This window comes from Gossypium arboreum, chromosome 13, assembly GCF_025698485.1.
Source record: "Gossypium arboreum isolate Shixiya-1 chromosome 13, ASM2569848v2, whole genome shotgun sequence".
NCBI lineage: Eukaryota > Viridiplantae > Streptophyta > Magnoliopsida > Malvales > Malvaceae > Gossypium > Gossypium arboreum.
Window position 1 is genome coordinate 11,035,268 of NC_069082.1, and position 22,466 is coordinate 11,057,733.

Below are 22,466 nucleotides of genomic sequence, written 5' to 3' on the forward strand. Positions count from 1 at the left end.
AATCTAAAGAGGAATTTAGTCGAGCCACTTCAGCACCGAAAAGATCGGGAAAGAGTAGACCAAGACAATCTGATTACAAGGCGTCTGACAGACTTGTTGTTAGCATGGGTAGTTTACAAAATACTCAAAAGCCTAAATGCCAACATTGTGGAAGAAGTCACCCTGGTGAATGTTGAAATAAGTTAGGGGCTTGTTATAATTGTGGGGCCACTGATCACTTTATTTGTGACTGTCCCCAACTACAAGTAGAATGAGTTGAACAGAAGGAGAAACAGAAAATTCCTCCTCAAAAAGGAAGACACTCGTCGGGAAAAGATTCTGTGGGCTACTCGTTCAGGTATGAAAGATACTACTAGTCGATCAGAAGTTAGGGCCCTTGCTCGTAATTATGCCATTCGAGCAAGAGAAGAAGCGACTGCTCCAGACATAATTGCTGGTACTTTCTATCTTTATGATGTTCCTGTGTATGTTTTAATAGACCTTGGGTCTACGCATTCATATATTTGTACTATGTTAGTACCTGAAAAGAATTTATTTGTTGAGCCTACTGATTATGATGTACAAGTTACAAATCTGTTAGGCCAAAATGTGGTAGTTAATCTAATATGTCATGATTATCCACTTAAAGTTAAGGGTCATGAATTCCCCGCTGATTTGATGTTGTTACCCTTCCGAGAATTTAATATTATCTTGGGCATGGACTGGTTAACGAAACATGATGCGGTAGTGAATTGTCGAGAAAAACGAATCAGTTTGAAACGTCAGACATGTGATATTATTTTGGTTGAGTCTGGAAATTTGGGTCATACTGTTAGAATGATTTCATTTATTTCTGCTCAGAAATTATTGTGTAAAGGAAATGAGGCATATTTAGCCTATATTCTTGATACTCGAAATTCTGAATCAAAGTTAGAGTAATTACCGGTTGTGAATGAATTCATAGATGTATTTCCTAAAGAATTACCAAGTTTACCACCCAATAAAGAGGTTGAGTTTGTGATAGATGTATTTCCGTGAACAGCTCCCATATTAGTGACGCCGTATAGAATGGCTCCAGCAGAATTAAAAGAGTTGAAGACACAGTTACAAGAATTGTTGGAAAAAGGGTTTATCAGACCGAGTATGTCGCCATGGGGTGCACCTGTCTTATTTGTGAAAAAGAAGGACGGTTCATTAAGGCTGTGTATAGATTACAGGTAGTTGAATAAGGTAACGATTAAAAAATAAATATCCTTTGCCTCGTATTGATGATTTATTTGATCAGCTTAAGGATGTTGCGGTGTTTTCGAAAATAGATCTCAAATCTGGGTATTATCGGTTAAAGGTAAATGAATATGATGTGCCGAAAACAGCTTTTAGAACTCGATATGGTCATTATGAGTTCTTAGTTATGCCATTCGGTTTGACAAATTCTCCTGCTGGTTTAATGGATTTAATGAATCGAATTTTTCAGTCTTACCTGAATAGATTTGTGGTTGTGTTTATTGACGATATATTGATCTATTCAAAGATAGAATTCGAGTATGCTCAGCACTTAAGAATTGTACTACAGATTTTGAGGGAAAAACAGTTATATGCAAATTTTAGCAAATGTGAATTTTGGCTTCATGAAGTGGGATTTTTGGGTCACATTGTGTCGGCTAATGGTATACGAGTAGATCTGAGCAAGGTGTCAGCAGTGATTAATTGGAAAACTCTGAAGAATGTTATAGAAGTACGAAGTTTTCTTGGATTAGCTGGTTACTACCGCTGATTTGTGAAAAAATTTTCAATGATTGCTTCACCGATGACCCAATTACTATAGAAGAATGTTGAATTTGTATGGTCTAATGAGTGTCAACGAAGTTTTGATTAGTTGAAGAAAATGTTGACTAAGGCTCTAGTGTTAACTCAGCCTAAATCAGGTGTGCCGTATGCGGTATATAGTGATGCATCTTTGAATGGTTTAGGCTGTGTATTGATGCAGTCAAGAAAAGTTGTAGCATTTGCTTCTCGGCAATTGAAATTACATGAGAAGAACTACCCTACACATGATCTTGAGCTAGCTGCTATTGTTTTTGCTTTAAAAATCTAGAGACACTACCTATATAGGGAGAAATGTTATGTGTATACAGACCATAAAAGTCTAAAGTATTTAATGTCGCAGAAAGAGCTGAACTTGAGACAGAGGCGATGGCTAGAGCTATTGAAAGATTACGATCTTGTTATTGACTACCATTTAGGAAAGGCAAATGTAGTGGCAGATGCACTTAGTTGGAAATCGTTATTATTTGCTCTTCGAGAGTTAAATACTCATTTTTCTGTTAATGAAGATGGTTCTGTGGTAGCAAAATTAAAGGCAAAACTAGTATTCTTTCCTCGAATTCGGGAGTTACAAGATGAAGACCCGAAGTTAGTGTTGAAACGACAGATGATTCAAGACAACTTGAACTTAGAATACTCTATTGATGATAGTGGTATGTTATACTATCGCAATAGAATTTGTGTTCCAAATAATCCAGATTTGAAAAATGACATTTTATCAGAAGCTTATAGTAACATGTACTCGATTCATCCGAGCAATACGAAGATGTATTGTGATTTGAAGAAAATGTATTGGTGGCCTAGTATGAAGCGAGAAATTTGTGAATTTGTAGTGAAATGTTTGATTTGTCAGCAGGTAAAAGCAGAACATCAAGTGCCTACGGGTTTGTTACAGCCTGTAATGATTCCAGAATGTAAGTGGGAATATGTGATGATGGATTTTGTATCTGGGTTGCCGTGACTCCGAAGAAGAAAGATTCGATTCAGGTAAGGCATTTTTTGCCAGGGCCTGGCCCAAATTCACTACATGACAACATTTTTTTAATATTATTTTCTTATTGTTTTCTCTCTATTTTGCTACTATTTTACTATTATATTACTACTATTTTATTGTTATTGTTTGGATATTGTATAAAACTTATTTTATTGTTAATTTTTTTATTATTTTAAAGATATTTGTTAATTTTGTTATTATTTTAGAAACATTTGCTTGTTAAGTTGCATCTATTTTAGTGTTATTTAAGTATACATATTTTTTAAAATTTATTTTCAATTTGTTGAGAAATATTTATTTGATGTTTTAGTATTTTTGATGGTTTATATATATTTTAAAATTATATAAAAATAATATAAAAATTAATATGGGCGTAGTCGGGTCGTGTTTCGGGTTTTAACATTTTATTCGGTCGGGAACTGGGAAAAATTTTAAGCTCATTTTTCAGGCAAGGCCAGGCCTGGGCCTAGTAAATGAGCCTAAATTTTTAGTTGGACCTAGCAGAACCCCGGCCTAGCCCGGCCCATGCACACATCTATTTAAGGATTATTACTTTTACTTAAAAACTTTATTTTCTTTTGAACTAAAATTATATAATAATAAAAAGTTGACACATAATGACATAAATCAAACCTAAAACCGTAACTTTGAACAAGTCAATTAAACCACCCGCCCCGTATAATTTTATTTGGTTAAAATATCATTTCAGTCCTTATATTGTAACAAAGTTTAAAGTTTACTCCATATACCAAAAACTTCTTATTGGTAATTTCATCAAAACTTATTAATCATATGTCAGAGCAATCCAATCAACATTTGAAGTTAAAAAACTTTAATGGTAAATTACCAACCATGTTAATGATTAAACTAATATTTTACGGTAAACTCCATTCAATTCAATGATACTAAATTATTAGTAAATTTATATTTTGGTCATTCAACTTTAAAAAGTTATAAAATCGTCATTAAACTATTTGAAAGTTTTTTATTTAAGTTATTTTCATTACAGCGCCATTTTTATAGTTACACTACTACACAGATAGTATTTTTTTTCCTTTCAAAATGTCACATCAAATTTAACAGTGCTAAATTTTGAAATATGAAAAGTAGAGGATTAAATTCTAAATTTATGAAGTGTACAGTGACCTATGGTATATTTTAACCTATAATAAGTTCAAATTCTATTATTAACCATTATATGTAAGTTATGAAATTTAATTTTATACTCTAATTTGGTTAATTTTAGTGTATATACTTTTAATTTTAAAATTTAGAGTAGTTGATCAAATTTTACCATTAGTTTCATAGTATGCTTAAATTGTGGTTTTATTTTTTTACTTTTTGTAATTTGATATTTTTATTTATAATTGTTTAATTTTAAAGTTTCAGTGCTAACTCAAATAGGGAAATGGAGAAGGGCAGAGGTAGATATGACCAAATTCACCATTATAGATGTATAATCTTAAAAACTACTACCACTTCCATAATGTATCCATATCCCGTTTCAGCCCACCTTACTCCATTTCAATTTAATTTTTACTAACATTTGTAATATTTTAATTTTTCAAAGACAAATAAATATTTATAAATAATTCTTCAGAAAAATAATCATAAAATATATGAGTTTTTTTATAACACATTATTATAATTTTGCCCTTGTAATAGTTACATATACAAGAGTTAAATGGTAGCTTCATATGGTGAGACCGAGTGGAGCGGGCAAGCAATTATCATTATTGCTCCATAATTATTTTCTAATTAAAATATCCACCTCGTTCCTATATTCTCTTCTCAAAAAAAAAATCTACTCCAATCGAAACGGATCAATTTGAAATATATAGGAAGATTTTTAAACTCAAATGATAACAATTGAATCCATTAACTAAAACGATGAAGATTTTTGTAAATAATAAAAAATAATAAGAGTCATAACATTACTGTGATAATATATTTATTATATAAAATTATAAAAGTAATATAATATAATATAATAAATTTAATGATTATTTTTAGATGAGTGTTAAAATTTAAAATTAAAAAAAGGAAAGAAGTGTAGAAACCAAATCCTGATGTTAACATTTGTGCATTGCCTTTGTATAAAACTCAAATTAATGACTTCAAATCATGAATCAATAAACAGAAGCATATACAAAATAGCAGCCCCACAACGAAACAAGTAATAAGCTTTCCATGTGGATGCACATTCAATTGTGGGTTACTTAAAACATAACATCTCTTATTATTGCATTTCCAAATTAGAAAAGGGTGAGCTTCAATCAACAATATGTTTTGAAGAAAAATAAAAGAGTTAAAAGTATCTTACCCAATTTTTTTATTAATTTTATGATTTCTTTTAAATTTAAAAGGGTTTAATTGATTTTTGTAGTATGTTAAGGTTTTTTTTTTTACTTTTTGTCTTATTAGTTTAAAATTTTACTTTGGTTAAATTGAATAAATGTGTAAAAGTTAATAGCTAAATTTAATATTATATCTCATATACAAACGTCAAAACAAACATTTAAGGGTGTAATTTTAATGAAAATACTATTTTACTCACTCATATAACTTACATAGATTAATTTATTCATTTTCTTAATAAAAACTAAAATATAATAAAAGGTTTTGTGATACTTTCACCCTCCGGGTATGTTTTCATTATTAAAGTCTGCAAACTTACTTGATCATATGATTTTGAAGCAGACAAGTGAAACTTAAAACTATAATAATCAGAGTCAAAAGTGCTGGGTCGTAGTATTTTACAGAAAACCCAAAAATCAACAATTTTAAAGCACCATAATGACAAATCTGCTTTGCTTGTTTCAAGTAATTTTGAAATATAAGTCAGCCTTGCCATAACGATAAGTCACTTAAAGAATAGAATGTATGATATCCAAATCACTCAGCATTTTGTAATTAATAAACTTCCTTTTTGGTTAATTTATATGTAGATATTTATTTTTGTAATATAAAATGAATAACTAGAAAAATGAAGTTGAATTTTATACGCATGATGACAACTCCTTATGTTGTTCACAACTTAAATTAAAATCAAACCAAACAGAATGTATTTAAGTTCTTCCAGTTTCGTTGCACAGCCCCATTTTTACATGATGAAATTTGGTCTTAGAATTATTTGTTTCATCATTACCTAAACAATTATCAGCTTTATATTTCTATAACACAGCTCTCAAAAATAACTACATAGCCACACCTCCTGAGATTTCAAAAAATTCGACACCAATTAAGATAATAACAAAAATATGGTGGCCGCCCAAAACAATAATAATAATAATAATAATAATAATAATAATAATCTAGCACAAAAATAATTAATCGCCATAAGCAACCAGGTGGAAAGGCCTTTCAATTAATCGTCATCATTGAAAGTAGTCTTCTTTCCTGCATTACAAATAAACTCAATTAAAAGAAAAAAAAAAAAAGAGAAAGCATGAGATGATGCTAATCTATCTTCAAGCAAAACAAGCTGCGATATTAAGTAATGCAATAAAAATAAGTGGCAATAATAAAGTTACCTGTACCAGCAGCAGCAAGATTTGGTTTGTTAGGTGTTCCACGTCCTCCACCAAATCGACCACCCCCACGTCTACCACCACGACCCCCGCGGCCACCACCATCTCTTCCCCCGCTCCATCCACCACTCCTGCCACCTCCGTCCCTTCCCCCACTCCTGCCACCACCTCTTCCACCGCCAGGACCATCACGGAATTCACCTCTCGGCTTTGCCTCATCCACGGTCAAGGAATAGTTATTAAGTTCAGATCCATTAAGTTCTAAAGCTTTGTTGAAACTATCACCATCGTTGAAATCCAAATAAGCATAGCTGCAATCCATTGTTATAATAATCAGATATTTTGTACAACTAAAAGAGCTAAAAGCTGCAGCAGAGGCTTCAGCTTCTTATCTACAATCTCACACACACATATATATATCACTGAAGAGGAATTTTTTGATACAAACCCTCTCAGATAACCAGTTTCCCGGTCCACAGGTATCGCGACCCGAGAAATCTCGCCACAAGAACCAAAGTGCTCCTCCAATGATTGCTTAGCCTGCAAATGTATGGGACACAGAAGATTTGAGTGGAGGATGATTAGGGAGCAATAAAAGCTAATATTAAAAACAAAACACCCTACCTCGTCCTGGCTAAGAGATTGATTAAATCCTCTGACATATATTGTTCGAGTCTGACCCCTTCCACCTTTCTGGAATGAATTGTTACCATTGCTGTGATAAAAAGGTGCCAGAAAAAGGTTGAATGAATTGATCCGATAAATGGCAATGTAAGATTAAGTTTTCAAAAGTAAAATACGGAGTCAAGGGTTCAAGTAGTGAAAAATTACCCACTGCTTGGTGTATATGCACCCCTTTCACGAGCCAAATCAAGTCTAAGGGAACGATTCATCAAATATTCACCATTCAACTCTAAAGCCTGGAATGCAGGATGATGTTAGCTAATAGCTTTACAATTAATTACTTCATGATAGTTCTGTAATGTGTAAAAAGAATTTAACGAGGTTTGGTTACAATATTATACAACCATTAATAGAATATTTTCATCTGAATTACCATTTTACAAAAATCTAAATCTATTTGTTATTTAGTTTTCATTGATTAGATTTTTTTTACAGAAGGAATGCAAGGCTTATAGATTTCAATTCTAAATTTCAGCAGTTTTTCATGATTGAAATTCTAAGCTCATTAAACAAGACCTTATACTAATAGACTGACATGCTGCCTAGAATTATTCCACATATCACACTCAAAGCACATGCTTGACAAATCTATTTTTGTACACAGTTGACACAAAGACAGGTCGATTAATTACAAAAAAATATATATTGAGGTTAGTTTATAGATCAGACGTCCATGTCCAAATCCAAAACTCAAGACAAAGATATTTACCTTCTGTGCAGCCTCTGCAGTAGCAAATTCAACATGTCCATACCCCTTAAAGTTCCCTTCAAAATCAGTGGATAAACGAATATCCACGACCTCACCAGCATCTTTAAAGAAATTCTTTCTGCAGAATAAAATTGATCAAAAGAAAGTAAAAAAAAATACAAATTAAAAGGGCTGGAGAACCTAAACCTACATATTAGCTTGTTCTACTTGGAAAGGTAAGTTTCCAACGAACAGTGTCTTTGATCCTGTAGATTGAACTTGAGGAGTTGTGGGAGTTTGGGGCTGCAAAAAGAACCTCATTAGATTCCCACCTTATTGACAAAATGACACAAAGAAGCAATTGAGTTAAGATTTGAAAGGAACTGTGCTGAAATTGGCACTTACAGCTTTCTTCCCAGACTTCAAATCCTCCTGCTTGGTATTTTTCTGCGGTGTTGTAGCATCTACCATTTCTACATCAGTGTCCTGATTCCAATATACAAAATTTCATTAGAAAATCATCATATCAACCTTCAAAAAGTAAAAAGAAGAATACAGATTCCAAAGACCCAACCTTTCTCTTAGGAGTTTCTTCATCACTTTCCTCATCATCAGATGATGATTCTTCAGATTCCTCCTCTTCACTACTGCTTACTTTCTTAACAGCCTTGGCATCTTTTCCAGCATCTGAAACAACCTTAGACTGCAGCTTATAGAATTCGACAACTCAGTAAATCAATGCTAGGTAATAAAGGAACATCTAAACACAGATGATCTAGAAAATTAGACCTTTTTGGCAGCTACAGGTTGTTCATCCTCACTCTCATCAGAGCTATCATCTTCACTATCATCACTCTCCTGCAATGAGAGAAGGAAGGTTGGTAAGAAAAATAATCATATTTTGGTCATAGTTCAAACAATGTTGAGAGGCTTAGAAATAATGTTTATATATTTAAATCCCGGAATCAATTAATCCGTTGGAAAAATTAGAGTTGCTGAGCAAATCTCAGAAAATCATCACTGGCAAGAAAAAACACATGACAAAAGAAAAAAGACCAACCCAAAAATGCAAGCAAAGCATAGACAAATTATCATCCCCTTATCAATACTTAGCAAATACCAAAACAGGCAGTCTGATTAATGCACAAGAGAAAACAAGCTCATTAAATTAAGATAAAAATTCATTAGAAAAAAAAAATTGTAACATATCCAAGCTGGTATACATAATATTAGGAGTTGCACAAATGTAGGAGAGCAACTACAAGCACAAAACTGTAAGAGAAGAAACCTGTTCAGATTTTCTCCCAGCAGTGGGGGCTGGCCTTTTTGAACCAACAGGAACATTGTTTGTAGGAGCCTGCAGGATGATATTAATGCAGACGCAAATTAGTACAAGTTCAACGTCTAACAAAAAACACCATAATAGGAAAAACCTCCTTGGAGAAATTGTTAATTCTTTGTACTCAGGATCTTGTTAGAAAGAAATTTTCCACCAGACTATAGACAACAGGATTACCAATTACCTCATCCTCGGAGGAATCAGTGTCTTCGGAACTTTCAGAAGAATCTTCTTTCTTTGCAGTTTTCCCAGTAACAGGTTTCTTACCACCCTTTGCTTCATCTTTCTGCTAAAATTTATTCATTAACAATAAGAACAGAAAGTAAGAACTATAACCAATTTGATATACTAACAAATCACACCTCTTCTTCCTCAGAATCACTGTCATCAGAGGAGCTACTACTGGAATCCTCCATTTTCTTGGGTGTGGGAGCAGAAGCTTTCTTCACAACAGTGGCTTTCTTTACATCCTAGTCCAAGCAACAAAAGTAATAAAAAAATGCTGCCTGGAAACCAAAAAAACTGGAAAAGGAAACTTTAAGAATGATAAATCACACCTCTTCATCAGAATCCTCCTCAGAGCTGCTATCACTGGATGCAGTTTTACCCTTTGCAACTGCTGAAGGTACATTCTTCACAGCAGAAGCAGGTAAAGTAGCCTTCTGAGGAGGTTCCTGTACAAACAACAAAAAGGAATTCAATAATAATTAAAAAGGTTGGCACATTTATTGTGACATTGCAGACACTGCAACACTCACATCCTCTTCATCAGAAGAGATATCACTTTCTGAACTTTCACTAGTCCCTTTTTTTGGAACAGTGGTAGGTCCTTTCTTAGTGGCAGGTTTTGATTTTTCCTGTATATGCAAAAGGCCAATGCTTATATTAACAAACTATAATACAAGCTACCCAATTGAAATAAAAAAGCAAATACCATTCAACAATCCAGCACTTACTTCATTTTCATCTGAGCTGCTATCTTCATCTGAAGCATCAGAGCTGCTGGAGGACTCGCCTTTCTTAGCAGGTGCAGAGTCATTTTTAACAGCTGTCGCTACCTTTGTTTTTGCAACACGCTCCTAACCAAGATTTGACAACAAACATAAAAAATTAAGACCTTATTTAGGAATTCTTGCGTTCTGAACTGCTTTCAGCTTTTACTGTCTTAGCAGTTGGAACAGAACCATTTTTAGCAACTACAGGTTTTTTATTCTGAGCAGGAGCTTCCTGGATTGATTTTTTTTTTTTTTTTAAATGAACATTGACAATCATACAAAAGAAAAAGTTAATATAATATGAGCATAATACTTACTTCATCGGAGGATGAATCTTCCTCACTACTAGACTCTGAACTACTATCAGCCTTCACTGTCTTAGCAGCTAGTATAGAGCCACTTTTAGCAACTATGGGTTTTTTCTTCTGAGCAGGAACTTCCTGGAATAAAACAAACAATTGAACAATAACAATCATGCAAAAGAATATTCCCAACCATGATAATATTATAAGCATGAGTATAATACTCACTTCGTCAGAGGATGAACCTTCCTCACTACTAGACTCAGAACTACTATCAGCTTTCACAGCCTTAGCATCTGGAACAGATACAGTTTTAGTGGCTACAGATTTTTTATTCTGTGCAGTAGCTTCCTGGGATAAGACAAAATATTGAACATCAACAATCATGCAAAAGAATACTCCCAACCATACTAAAAATATAAGCATACATATTACTCACTTCATCAGAGGATGAGTCTTCTTCACTACTAGACTCAGAACTACTACCAGCTTTAACAGTCTTAGCAGCCAGAATAGAGCCAGTTTTTGCAGCTACAGGTTTTTTATTCTGAGCAGGAGCTTCCTGAAAAAAAAAAATTGAACATTAACAATTATACAAAAGAATGTCCAATTATGCGAATGTTTTAACTAGCAAGAGCATAATACTCACTTCATCAGAGGATGAATCTTCCTCACTACTTGAAGAACTGCTATCAGCTTTCACTGTCTTGGCAGCTGGAACACAGGCCTTTTTAGCAACTACAGGATTTTTCTTCTGAGCAGGAGCTTCCTGGATAAAACAAAATATTGAACATCAAAAATCATAGAAAAGAATATTACCAACCATGCTATATTACAAGCATGAGCATGATATTCACTTCGTCAGAGGATGAATCTTCCTCACTGCTAGACTCAGAACTACTATCATCTTTCACTGTCTTGGCAGCTGGAACAGGGCCATTTTTAGAAACAACAGGTTTTTTATTCTGAGGAGCTTCCTGGAATATTAAAAAAAAATTGAATATTAACGATTATACAAAGAATACGTCTTGACCATGCTAATATTATGATGCGCCTAGAAATCATTGATCAGGTAGTGTTACAGTTTTAACCCACCAATGAGCGTGTCATATTATAAGCATGAGCAGAATACTCACTTCGTCAGAAGATGAATCTTCCTCGCTACTAGACTCGGAAGAATTCGAACTGCTAGCTTGCTTTGCTTTCTTTGCAGGTACAGAGCCATTCTTGGTAGTAGCTGCCTGTTTTTTCAGCGGCAACGGTTCCTGAACCACAAAATAAAGTGACATTAAACACGCAAAGCAGGTTCAGATATGCCTTCTTATGCTTCATTTTTATTACTCTAAAAACGCATTACTCATACAATTAAGAGAATTAAGAGCTAACCGTCAAACATAATGCAAGGAAACAACACAAAACAGAACATGATATGAAAAGTGAATAATCAGCATAAATCGACAACACTAACAAATGTAAAATCATATAAGTAAATGGGATTAGTTTGTATTAGGCATACATCCTCGGAGTCAGAAGAATCGTCTGAAGAACTACTGGTTTCGTCTTTCTTCTTCGTTTGGGTCTTTGCTTCAACCTTCTTCTTTACAACAGCCTGTGCGACCCCATCGTTTTTCTTCTGCTTTTTCACAGTCACTTGTTTCTCAAGAGTTTCTTGAGCTTCTCTCTTTCCTATATAATCATAATAAGAAAAAAAAACCATAAATAAGCAGCTATCGAACCATGCAAAATAATCTAAATGCTTATCACATATGCTAAAAAAAAAAATTAGAAAATATACATACCTTTTTTCCCGGACTTGGGAGAAGCTACAGCAGGTGCCGCTTCAACCTATTGGAAAGAGAAGAAAAACACAAAAAGTTAAACCAAAATCAAAATTATTATTTTTTTTAAACGACGAAACAAACTGGAGAAAACTATTGAAGAGTGAAAGATGAAGACTACTTTGGGGATCGATTTTTTGCTTGATTTTCCCATGGCTACTGGAAAGAGATCCTAAAATCGGAGATTTGATCGTTTTGTTTTTGATATTGTTAGAGAAAAATTAGCGGGATGTGAAAAAGTAGAAAAAGATAAATTTTCGGGGTTTAGGGTTTTATTGAAGCAGCGAATTATATATCTTCGTTCAATTGTGCGCGCCGTGGAAGTGAAGGACTAATATAGCCCCACAAAAGAACCGAATCGGCACTAGAGATGAGTTCGGTCTAATTTCGTCCCACGTAAAACTATCATGAAATTTTCAGGATTAGTAGTTGCATTTGTTTTTTAATAAAAATTATTTATTTTACTGTTAAAAATTAATATAATTAATAAAATAATTTAATAATAACATATAAAATGCCACATATATTTATGTGAATATATAAAATTAATTTTAACAGAAAAATAAACAAAATTTTTAATAGAATAATTAATTTACTTTTTAATATAATGTAACCGAGAGATAAAATATAATTTAATTCTTAATATAGAGGCTTCCACGATCTTTTTATCTTTTATTTAATATTTTTCTATCAATAGTAATTATTTTTCTATTAATACGGTGTTTAACTGTAAATAATATATGTTATTATATATTATTTATAAATAATATTATTTATCGTGTATAATATCATATAATAAGGTACGCATTACAATCGCAACAAGTGGTAATTTCTATTTATTTTTTTAGTTTTTAATTATCTATTGAATTCTTTTTTAATAAAATGATATTATAGATAAATTATCTATTTTAAAATAAAAATGATTAAAAGTAATGATATATCATACAAAAACTATTAAAAAGAAAATATGAATTAATTAAGGAGAACTATCAAAATTATACATTAATTATCGTTTAATGTGCAATTGTATACATGAATTTTGATTTTGTAAAATTTTATATAAGAAATTTTGATTTGATCCAATTTTTATAAATTATTAACACAATTATTGATATAACATCATTTTATATTTATATATTGCATACATAAATAATTATATTTATTCAATATAAAAAAATTGGTGTATTTATTTATTTATTTAAATATGTATGATTAAATCAAAATTAAAGTTTTAAGTATACATTTGAACCACAATTGAAGTTTCACATGCATAATTGCACCAAATTAAAGTTCATGTATAATATTGAGATTTATCCCATTAATTAATTATAACATGTTAGAAACACAAACTAAATTTAAAGTAAATTAAATACATTAAAAAAACAATACTATTTAAAAATTGTATACAAATTATATATAAAATATTTCTTTTAATATTGTTAAAATTTAAAATATAATGAATTTATTTAATAGGTGAGTATTTGATATACTGGCAATGTATTTTTTTTTATTTCACAAGTAGCCTTAAAAAATTGTTACCTGTCTCTATACTCCTATAGAACACTTGTCAGCCCCTTGATCCTAATTGTGGTGTAACACCCCTCATCTGGTCCGATAACATATCTGAGTAAGAGATGTTACACTTAAGCACATAATCATCTTTTGAAATCACATCCATACACTTGCTTTATAACATTTTTATTATACATTTATAGTTCATATTTACACTACCAAAACCTAAATACATGTCATCTCTAAAGTCCATAAATTATATATATACCAAAAAGATCTTGATCTTGTAGCTTGGATTAGTGATGCGATCCAAGTTGAAGTAACAATCCTCATAAAGTAGTCCACGTACCTTCAATATGCTTTCATTCACCAAATTTAGTAAGCACTCAACCAGATTTAATAATACAATTTATATATATTATATATACAATTTAAATAATATTTTAATAACATTTATCCACAAAGTTTCTTTCACTAATATACTTAAACCTTAAATTCATTTTCAAAACATAAAATCATTTAAATTAACTTTATAACTTATAGTTTTTAATTTCACACGTATAGTCAGTAATCAACTTTCACATTCACATATCAAAAAAATTTCTTATATCACAAACATAACATAAACACTTAATTCACATGTAATGCTTTTACTTTCCCATGTCACTTTTGCTCTTAAAGGAGTTTCAATTAATCAGAGCACATGGTATTTCGATAAATTCTAGAGCTCCAGGCCAAAATAGAACTATTGTCCTTTAACAGGATTTTGATAACAGAACTCCAAAAAATATACAGAACTCTATTAAATACATTATATAGCTCATTTCTCCTCTCTTAATCTCTTCCGAACCTCCACAACACTAGCTCGAGTCCCATCCGAATCCCCAATCCCTTTCAACTTCCAAATCATCTCATTATCACATATCTTATATCCTCTAAGCTCACTAAGGCATTTATTCACATTACATTTTATTTGTTTATTTTAAATTATATGAACATATACATGATATTTTCATTTCACACATTCGCATATTCACTTTCATATAACATACTTGACATATCATATATATCACTTTGTATCACATTACTTAGTCACTTTGAATTACATAACCACATGTACTATGTCCTCACTTCATACATTAGTTCACTTGAACACTAACGTATCACATATTTACAATGCTTTACACTTTAGATTTTAATTCACTTTCATATAAGACTTTATTTTCATAAAACACTTTCTCTTAAATAGTCATTTCACTATTTTAGCACTTTAGTTCTTAAATTCATGAAAATTCAATAATTATTATATCACTCTACACTTCGTTACTATCACATAATAGTTCATTTAAGTCTTTAATTGTAATGACCCGGCTTCCAGTGGTATTGGAAATTACCATTCCAAAATGTCAATTCGTAATTTAATATTCATGAGGCTAATATAGGAATATAATAAAGTTTGGTCTAATAATCTTGTTTAATTAATAGTTAACTAAGGTACAAGTGTAATGATAATAAAGTCAATGGTACCGAAAATCCGATTTTGGGACCTATTTCCATAAATCAAGACCGTAAATATTTTTAATAAATATTTAGGTAAGTATATTCTATGCTATTTGAGTTTTTGATAGGTAATTTTATCGAATTATTAATTAATTAAGGTACAAAGATTAAATTGTAAAAGTTTAATTGCTAAAAAGTATTTATTTAGATCATAGTCAATGGACTTATGTGGGAATTAGACCACCATATTATTAATAGTGAGTATTAGTATAAAATTTAATTAATTTATAACATTTATATTAAAAATAAGATAAAACAAATCATGTAATAAAACTTTAAAGTGGAAAGAAAGAGAAGTTACTCTCATCTATCCCAAATAGCCGAATTCACTATATGAGACAAAGAAAGAAACATTCCACCATAAGGGTTTTGAAGTTTGGAGCTTTAATTGGTTAGTACATTTTAGTTATTTTCTTATACTTTTATATTTTTGAAATTTTGAGAGTTTAATTCAGTTGACTCGTATGTTATTTTTCTGTAAATGTTAAAATTTGGAAAGATGCCATTGATGAATCTTTGAAGTTTTAGGTATTAAATTGATAGACTTTAAGCTTAGAAGTGAAAAAGGACTAGATTGTGAAATTGTTTGATAGTTTTGTACAATAGGGATTAAAATGCATAAATTGAAAATTTTGTGTTAGAAATGAAAAATAGGAGGTCCAAATTGGACTATGATGAAATTGGGTTGAATATTTGAGTTTTAAAATTGAAAGTTAGGTTAGCCCCGGTTTCAGGGGCTAAACTGAATAAATTGTAAATGTTGTTTAAATTTGCAATTAAGTGTGAATTTGTTTGTATATTGATGATTTGATGTGTTTATATTAATCCATATCTAACGTCAACTTGAATTCCTCGAAAAAGAAAGGAAAAGGCAAAGTTGTCGGCGAATCAAAGTTTACAGTTTGTATTTTTATATCTCGAACCTCTTCAATTGTTGTATTTATGAACTCATTTACATGATAAGATCATAAGGCGAGTTATAAATGACAAATCAAGTGAAATAAATTTGATTTGATTGGTTGTTTGTGATAAGGATTAAATTGAATATATATCAAAAGTATTATAAATTATTAAAAATGTGAAATTGAATTCGTATTGAGATGATTTAAATGATGTCCGAAGGTTGTTAAATGGAAAATTTAATAGCTGGAAAATTTTGGTGTCTAATTGTATGCTTTGATGATATTTAAAGGTGTTTAAAATGATGATTGAAAGTGGTAAAGTTGCAGTTTTAATTGCTATGAAATTATGGTGTTTGAAGCTTAAACTTGGACATTTTAAATATCTAAATTTGCTGCTAATTAGTTTGGTCTGAAACAGGGTAAAAAAAAAATTAAGTGTCCCAACTAGTGTAATGCCCTATATAATTGTACCTGAATTTTTAATAATAACTTGTGTGATGATGTGTTATTATCGTACATATAAGACCATTTAAATGTTGGTTTTGAATTGAATAAATTATTGCAATTATGATTATTACTAAACAAATTGGAATGTATTATAATGTTGTTCTAATTTGCATTCTTAAATAATTGATAAAAATGTGTATTATATGGTTACTCGAAATTGCATGGTTAGAATGTAACACCCCATAACCGGTCCCATCATCAAACCTGAGCCATAAGGTGCTACAAGCAAAATATAGAACATTTGATTTTATTTCATAGTCCAAAATATCATCTCAATATCAATTAAATACATTGAATCATATATAGCATGCAACTCCATCAATTCCGGGTTAATGTCGAGCTTATAAAAGCTTAAAACTAACCCAATCGTAAACAAGGATCATTTTGAAACTAAAGCAAAATCTTGGGAAAAATATGAAAACATATAAACAAGCATGATTCAAGATCAAACATATAAACAAGCACCAAGTCGTACCAAAACCATTCAACCTAGCAATTGCATATCATTCTTTTACTAACTTATCTCAAGCATATTACCTTATCAATTTATAAGCAAAACACCAACCAAATCAACAAGATAACATTGCCATCATTTACATATACAAGCATATATACAAAGTTCTCAAAATGCTAACAAGATCAAAATTAAGAATTGTTTAACCAAAGACTCCTTAGGTACATGCCATGACCCAAAATAAACTATCACCAGCTCTTGAGTTCGGGATTGTAACAACCCGTTTTTCAATTGTGTCAGAAACAATGGTTTCGGGGCCACAATTCCAACGAGTGAGTCCGTTGATATTATTAATTAATATTTACGAGTTGAATTATAATGTTTTATTAAATTTTGATTTGAATTTTTTTAATTGAATGAAAAGTTAAATACAAGTAGCTTGTTCTTAAAGTCAAATGGTTTTGAAAAATGAGGTTTCGAGATATTGTTTCTATAAATCGAGCTCGTAAATATTTTAATTCAATATTTACAAAGTTATTATATTAGTGTGTCGAAGATGGTTTGGAAATTTTAATGATTTGATAGTTAATTATGAAAAAGAAAACTAAATCGTAAAAATAGTAAAAGTTGTTTATTATTATTATTAAATTTTGGTTGACAAAAAGGCTTAGATTAGAAGTTTTCAAAGGTTTGCATGGAAATTTAACCACTTTTATAATAAGTGGGACGGGGGGTGTTTATTTGTAAAATTTGTTATTTATAATATTAAATTAAGTTAAAATTAATTACAATAAAAATATTGAACATGAAAAAAATGGTTTTCATTCATTCATCTTCTTCCATTATCGAAAAACAAAAGAAACACCTCCATTAAAATAGCTTGAGGTTCGGTCAAACAAAAATGGATGTATTTAAGTTATTTATTTATTAGTTTTTTGTAAATTTTATGTTTTTAAGATCGTTGCAACTAGATCCAACTAACTCGTATTTTCGTTTTCAAAATTGTTAAAGTTTGTTAAAATTACCATTGATGATTTTTGGATGTTCTTGATATTAAATGAAAGATTTTGAAGCTTGGAAATGTTTTAGGAATATTTTGTTAAATGAATTTTGTTAGTTTTGCATTTAAGGATTGATATGTAAATTTGTTAAACATAGCATGAAATATTGTAATTTTTAAGTGATTAAAGCTTGTTTATAGATGGAATTAGAATTGATTATGTGTAATGGGGCTTAAATGTGAAACTTTTAATAGTCTCGACTTTAGGGCTAAATTAAATAAAGTGTAAAAGTGCAGGAAAACTTATAAAATGGAATTATAAGTCATATACATAAAATGAATATGACAATGTATTTTAATTTAATAAATTGAATTGAATTATTATATAGATGAAGGATTGAATCATACAGAGGAAAATTAGAAAAAATGGAAAATTACGAATAGTCCCTACAAAAAAATTACTTGTTGGTTGTATTAGGTAAGTTCATAGAATAGATATATGTTTATATGTTCATGTTATATGCTGTATGAATTAGTTAATTAAATTGTGGTTGAATTCTTAATATTGAATTGAGGATATTAACTGCTTACAGTTGAATGTAAGGTGAGTAAGATTTACGAAATGTGATGAATATATATATATATATATATATATATATATAAATAATTGTAATTTATACTGTTTTGAATTAGATTAAATTGACATGTGGTTGAATATTTAATACCAGATTGTAATTATAAATCATTTACGATTAATTATAATGTAATAAAATATTTAATTGGAAATCATTGAATGATTGTGAAATGTGAGTTATATGATCTTGGAATAAACGTAACAGATTTATTGCATGTGTATGGATATTATGGAAGTGCCTTTAATATATAAATGTTAAGAATTTTATTTAAATGCCCGTTTGAACGTAGTAAATGATTAGGATACGATTGACATGCTAATAGGGTTAGAACGCGCGCTTGTACGGGATTACACTTCAGTGCCTCTATTAGGATTTTGATGCTCTCAGGTGTGTTTTGGTGTACCTGAGTATCCAAATTACTTTGCTATAGTTGTAGCACCCCAAACTCGGCCCAGAAGTTATGGCCAGATCCGGCATGCCACATCAAAAACGTAAAAAAAAAAATTCCATTCTAAGTCCAGAAAATCGTACTTGATGTTCAAAAGATTAATTCATTAAGGGTTAAAGTGAATGGAAGTGTGCACTAGGTAGGAAACCGGAAAAGAGGTGGTGAGTCCATCGGATCGCTATACCAAGCTCCTTCGGATCCAATCCTAGACATGCATACCGCCATTGCCACACCTTAACGTCATGGATATTTCTAGGAAACCGATTTTGATTAAGTCATTTTTAGGAAAAGTGATTAATTTTGGAAAATACTTTCATTGCAGAAGCTTTGCTTGTTGTCGTATTATTTTGAAATCAATTGTTGTTTTTGAAAACGCGCCCTAAAGCTATCCAATTTCAACAGTTAAAATAAGTATTACCTATCTTAGTAATACATATTAAAAACCATCAAAAATAAATAAGCGGCCTTATTACATTTAAAAGCCCAAAACCTCAAACGTAATTAAAAGGATGTCCAGTTCACCAGAAGAAAATCAAACTTTCAGAACGGGTGGCCACTCCGAATTCCCTCACAGCTCCAAGCCCACTATGGTTGGGGATTTCTTGCGTGGATGAAAATAAAAAGGGTGAGTTTGGGGAAACTCAGTGTGTAAGGAAAACCCATTCAAAGCCCAAGTCAGCTCAAGCCCATTGGGCCTAAGCCCATTCAAGTAACAGTGGTACTGGGTCAGGGCCCTTTTCAGATTACAATAAACTGGGCCTTTGCCCCTTATTCAGATAACAGTATGGCCCATAGGCCCATTTCAAAATACATGCAACATCAGTAAACATATGCAAGCCCATTTGGGGAGACTACTCAACCCACCAACCACTACACTCCACCCGTACCAGCCATACACTCCACGTGGGGAATAGCTCAACCCACCCATTTAACACTCCACGATTCTGACCTTGCCGCTCGCTTAACGATAGAATTGAGGCAAAGCCTCCAGTACGTGGACAAGCCACTTTCAGTACTTCCTCCGTCAATATCCCAATCCCATGCATCAGATAATAACAACATGGCATGTAGTAAATAACATCAGTCAAACATGCATTTAGGTCAATTTAACCTTAAGGGTATTTCGGTAATTTATCTACTAGGGGTAAAACTGTAAATTTTCCACTTTTAAAGGTATTTCAGTAATTTATCTATTTTAGGGTTTTTCATGCATATTCCTACCTTTCACGTACTAATGTAATTACGCATCGAGGGTTCTTACCGAATTGGGCCCGATTGGCCCATCATTCCAATTTTGGCCCATTAAGCCCAAAAATATCGAGGGCACGTAAATCATGCACTTTGGTCCAAATTTTGCAGCTTACCAAAAACATTAATTGATTTACCTCACGAGCATTCGCTTTTCGCAAATCTACAAAATACCGATTTTCGGCATTTTGGCTTTTCGACTTTTGCCGATCTAGACTAAGAAAGAGGTGTTAGTTACACACATTTGCGACGATATCTTGTCGAGATCCACACACGAACCGCCTACAATTGGATTACTAACACGTTAATCTAACTATTCAAATACGAACTACGATTAACCCCTTACAATATTCGCCAACCACACCTACAGATCGAGTAAGCTTATAAGAAATCAATAAGCAACTCATTAATAAATTTTGTCGATGTTTACCACATAATCATAATTTCACTGCAAGCTGTCTTCCTGAGCAACAGTCACTAAATCATTTATAACTGGAGCTACGAAACTCCAAATCAAGTACCGTTAATTTTCCCTGAAAATAGACTCATATATCTTCTATCCATAAAATTTTCAAAATTTTTGGTTTAGCCAATCAATACCAGATTTTTCTCAAAGTTTCCCATGTTTCACTGTTTGACTAATCTGACCACCCTTCATTACGAATCAAATTTCTCATTGTACAGAATTCAAAATTTCTTCTAGTTTATTCCATTTGAAACTAGACTCATTAAGCTTTAATTACATAATTTATGCAGCTTCTAACTCATCTCCCACAATTTATGGTGATTTTCCAAAGTCACGTTACTGTTGCTGTCCCAAGCAGATTTATTACCAAATCACTCTTTCACACCTAACTTGCATGCTTGTTATTTAAACATGTATATCACCAATCAATCATCACATATCTATGATTTTACTTAAGTATAATCTCCATTTCATCATTTTAAAGCACAACATGTTAGCTGATTTTTCCCTTTAACATCTAAGGCACATGCATGCTCATTTGTTTGGCTCAACTTCACCTATCTTCCATTTTTCATCAAAAGAACATGAAACAACAACCATTTCCTTCATTTTAATTCATGACTAAATGCTCACAACACAACTAACAACCAAAATATGCTTCAAGAGTTAAGGTAGAATCAAGAAGAACTCATGAACCTCAAAATAGAAGCAAGGTACCAAGAACTTACCTTCAATATTCCTCCTCCTAATGACCGAATACTCAAGAGCTTTCTCCTCTCCTTTCTCTTCTCTAACTTTCAGCTATGATGAACAAATATGGACAAAACTTTGTTCTTTTCACCCCTTTTTCTTTTAATAAAACTTCATATTTCATCCATTTAATTCTTTAATACAAAAGACATGAAATTCTTATCATGAAACATTTACCTAACCCATTATCATGAAACATTTACCTAACCTATTATCATGGAACATTTACCTAACCTATTATCATGGAACATTTACCTAACCTATTATCAATTTGTATCAATTTGTACCATAAATTATGGATATCAAGTGCACATTTTGTCTACAACAACATGATGGCTGGCCACTTTATGTAAAATGGGAGGTTTGTCATGCAAATCCTCCTATTTTGCACTCCTATTTATTTGGCCACTTCAATTTAGCCTATAGCATTTTCAAACATTTTCACATAGGTTCTATTTCATAATTCCACCCCCTTTTTGTTATGGAACAAAAATTAACTAAAATTGTCGGGTTCTATCTTAAGTTTGGGCTTTCTAGAGGCCCACTAACATAATTAAACCTATGCCAACATTCACAGGATTCCCGAAAATTGGGGCGTTACAATAGTTCCTTGGGCCATCCATTGAAAGAAAATATATGTATTGAATTCATGAATTATTTAGAGATGATATGTTTATATGAATATTGAAATGTTAAATGATGAAATTGAATAAATAATGATTATGTGTTTAAAGGTTGTTTAAAGCGGTATGAAATATCTAGAAAGTTTATAGTTATAGGTATGAAACACCCGCTTTGTAAATGCGATATT

The 22,466-nt window shown here is 31.5% G+C and overlaps 1 protein-coding gene across 2 annotated transcripts; it reads right to left on the reverse strand.

The window, feature by feature from the left end:
* Positions 1 to 5,794: 5,794 nt before the first annotated feature.
* On the reverse strand, positions 5,795 to 12,556 carry LOC108461183 (nucleolin 1-like). 2 transcript variants are annotated; one of them, XM_017760917.2, is made up of 25 exons: positions 12,295 to 12,556; positions 12,135 to 12,180; positions 11,852 to 12,021; positions 11,472 to 11,600; positions 11,193 to 11,312; positions 10,985 to 11,104; positions 10,775 to 10,897; positions 10,564 to 10,686; positions 10,351 to 10,473; positions 9,995 to 10,117; positions 9,797 to 9,895; positions 9,596 to 9,712; positions 9,401 to 9,508; positions 9,223 to 9,327; positions 8,988 to 9,056; positions 8,489 to 8,557; positions 8,274 to 8,402; positions 8,105 to 8,185; positions 7,911 to 8,002; positions 7,721 to 7,838; positions 7,159 to 7,247; positions 6,952 to 7,042; positions 6,776 to 6,867; positions 6,331 to 6,638; positions 5,795 to 6,196 (listed from the first exon to the last, which is right to left on the reverse strand). In XM_017760917.2, exons 1-25 carry the CDS (start codon positions 12,325 to 12,327, stop codon positions 6,165 to 6,167), a joined length of 2,709 nt encoding a protein of 902 aa, XP_017616406.1. In that variant the 5' UTR covers positions 12,328 to 12,556; the 3' UTR covers positions 5,795 to 6,164. The 2 variants fall into 2 exon arrangements, with proteins under 2 accessions (XP_017616406.1, XP_017616407.1); XM_017760918.2 differs by having other exon boundaries at positions 9,223 to 9,324; positions 12,295 to 12,555.
* Between the last annotated feature and the right edge of the window lie 9,910 nt (positions 12,557 to 22,466).

Bases quoted from the DNA above. Each gene is read 5' to 3' on its own strand.
- LOC108461183 (XM_017760917.2), bottom strand. From the start codon at position 12,327: ATGGGAAAATCAAGCAAAAAATCGATCCCCAAA. The intron at 10,474-10,563 runs GTGAGTATTATA...GTTTTATTCCAG, and splicing joins AAGGTTCATCCTCTGACGAA to GAAGTTCCTGCTCAGAAGAA. The intron at 8,558-8,987 runs GTTTCTTCTCTT...CTCTCATTGCAG, and splicing joins CTGGGAGAAAATCTGAACAG to GAGAGTGATGATAGTGAAGA.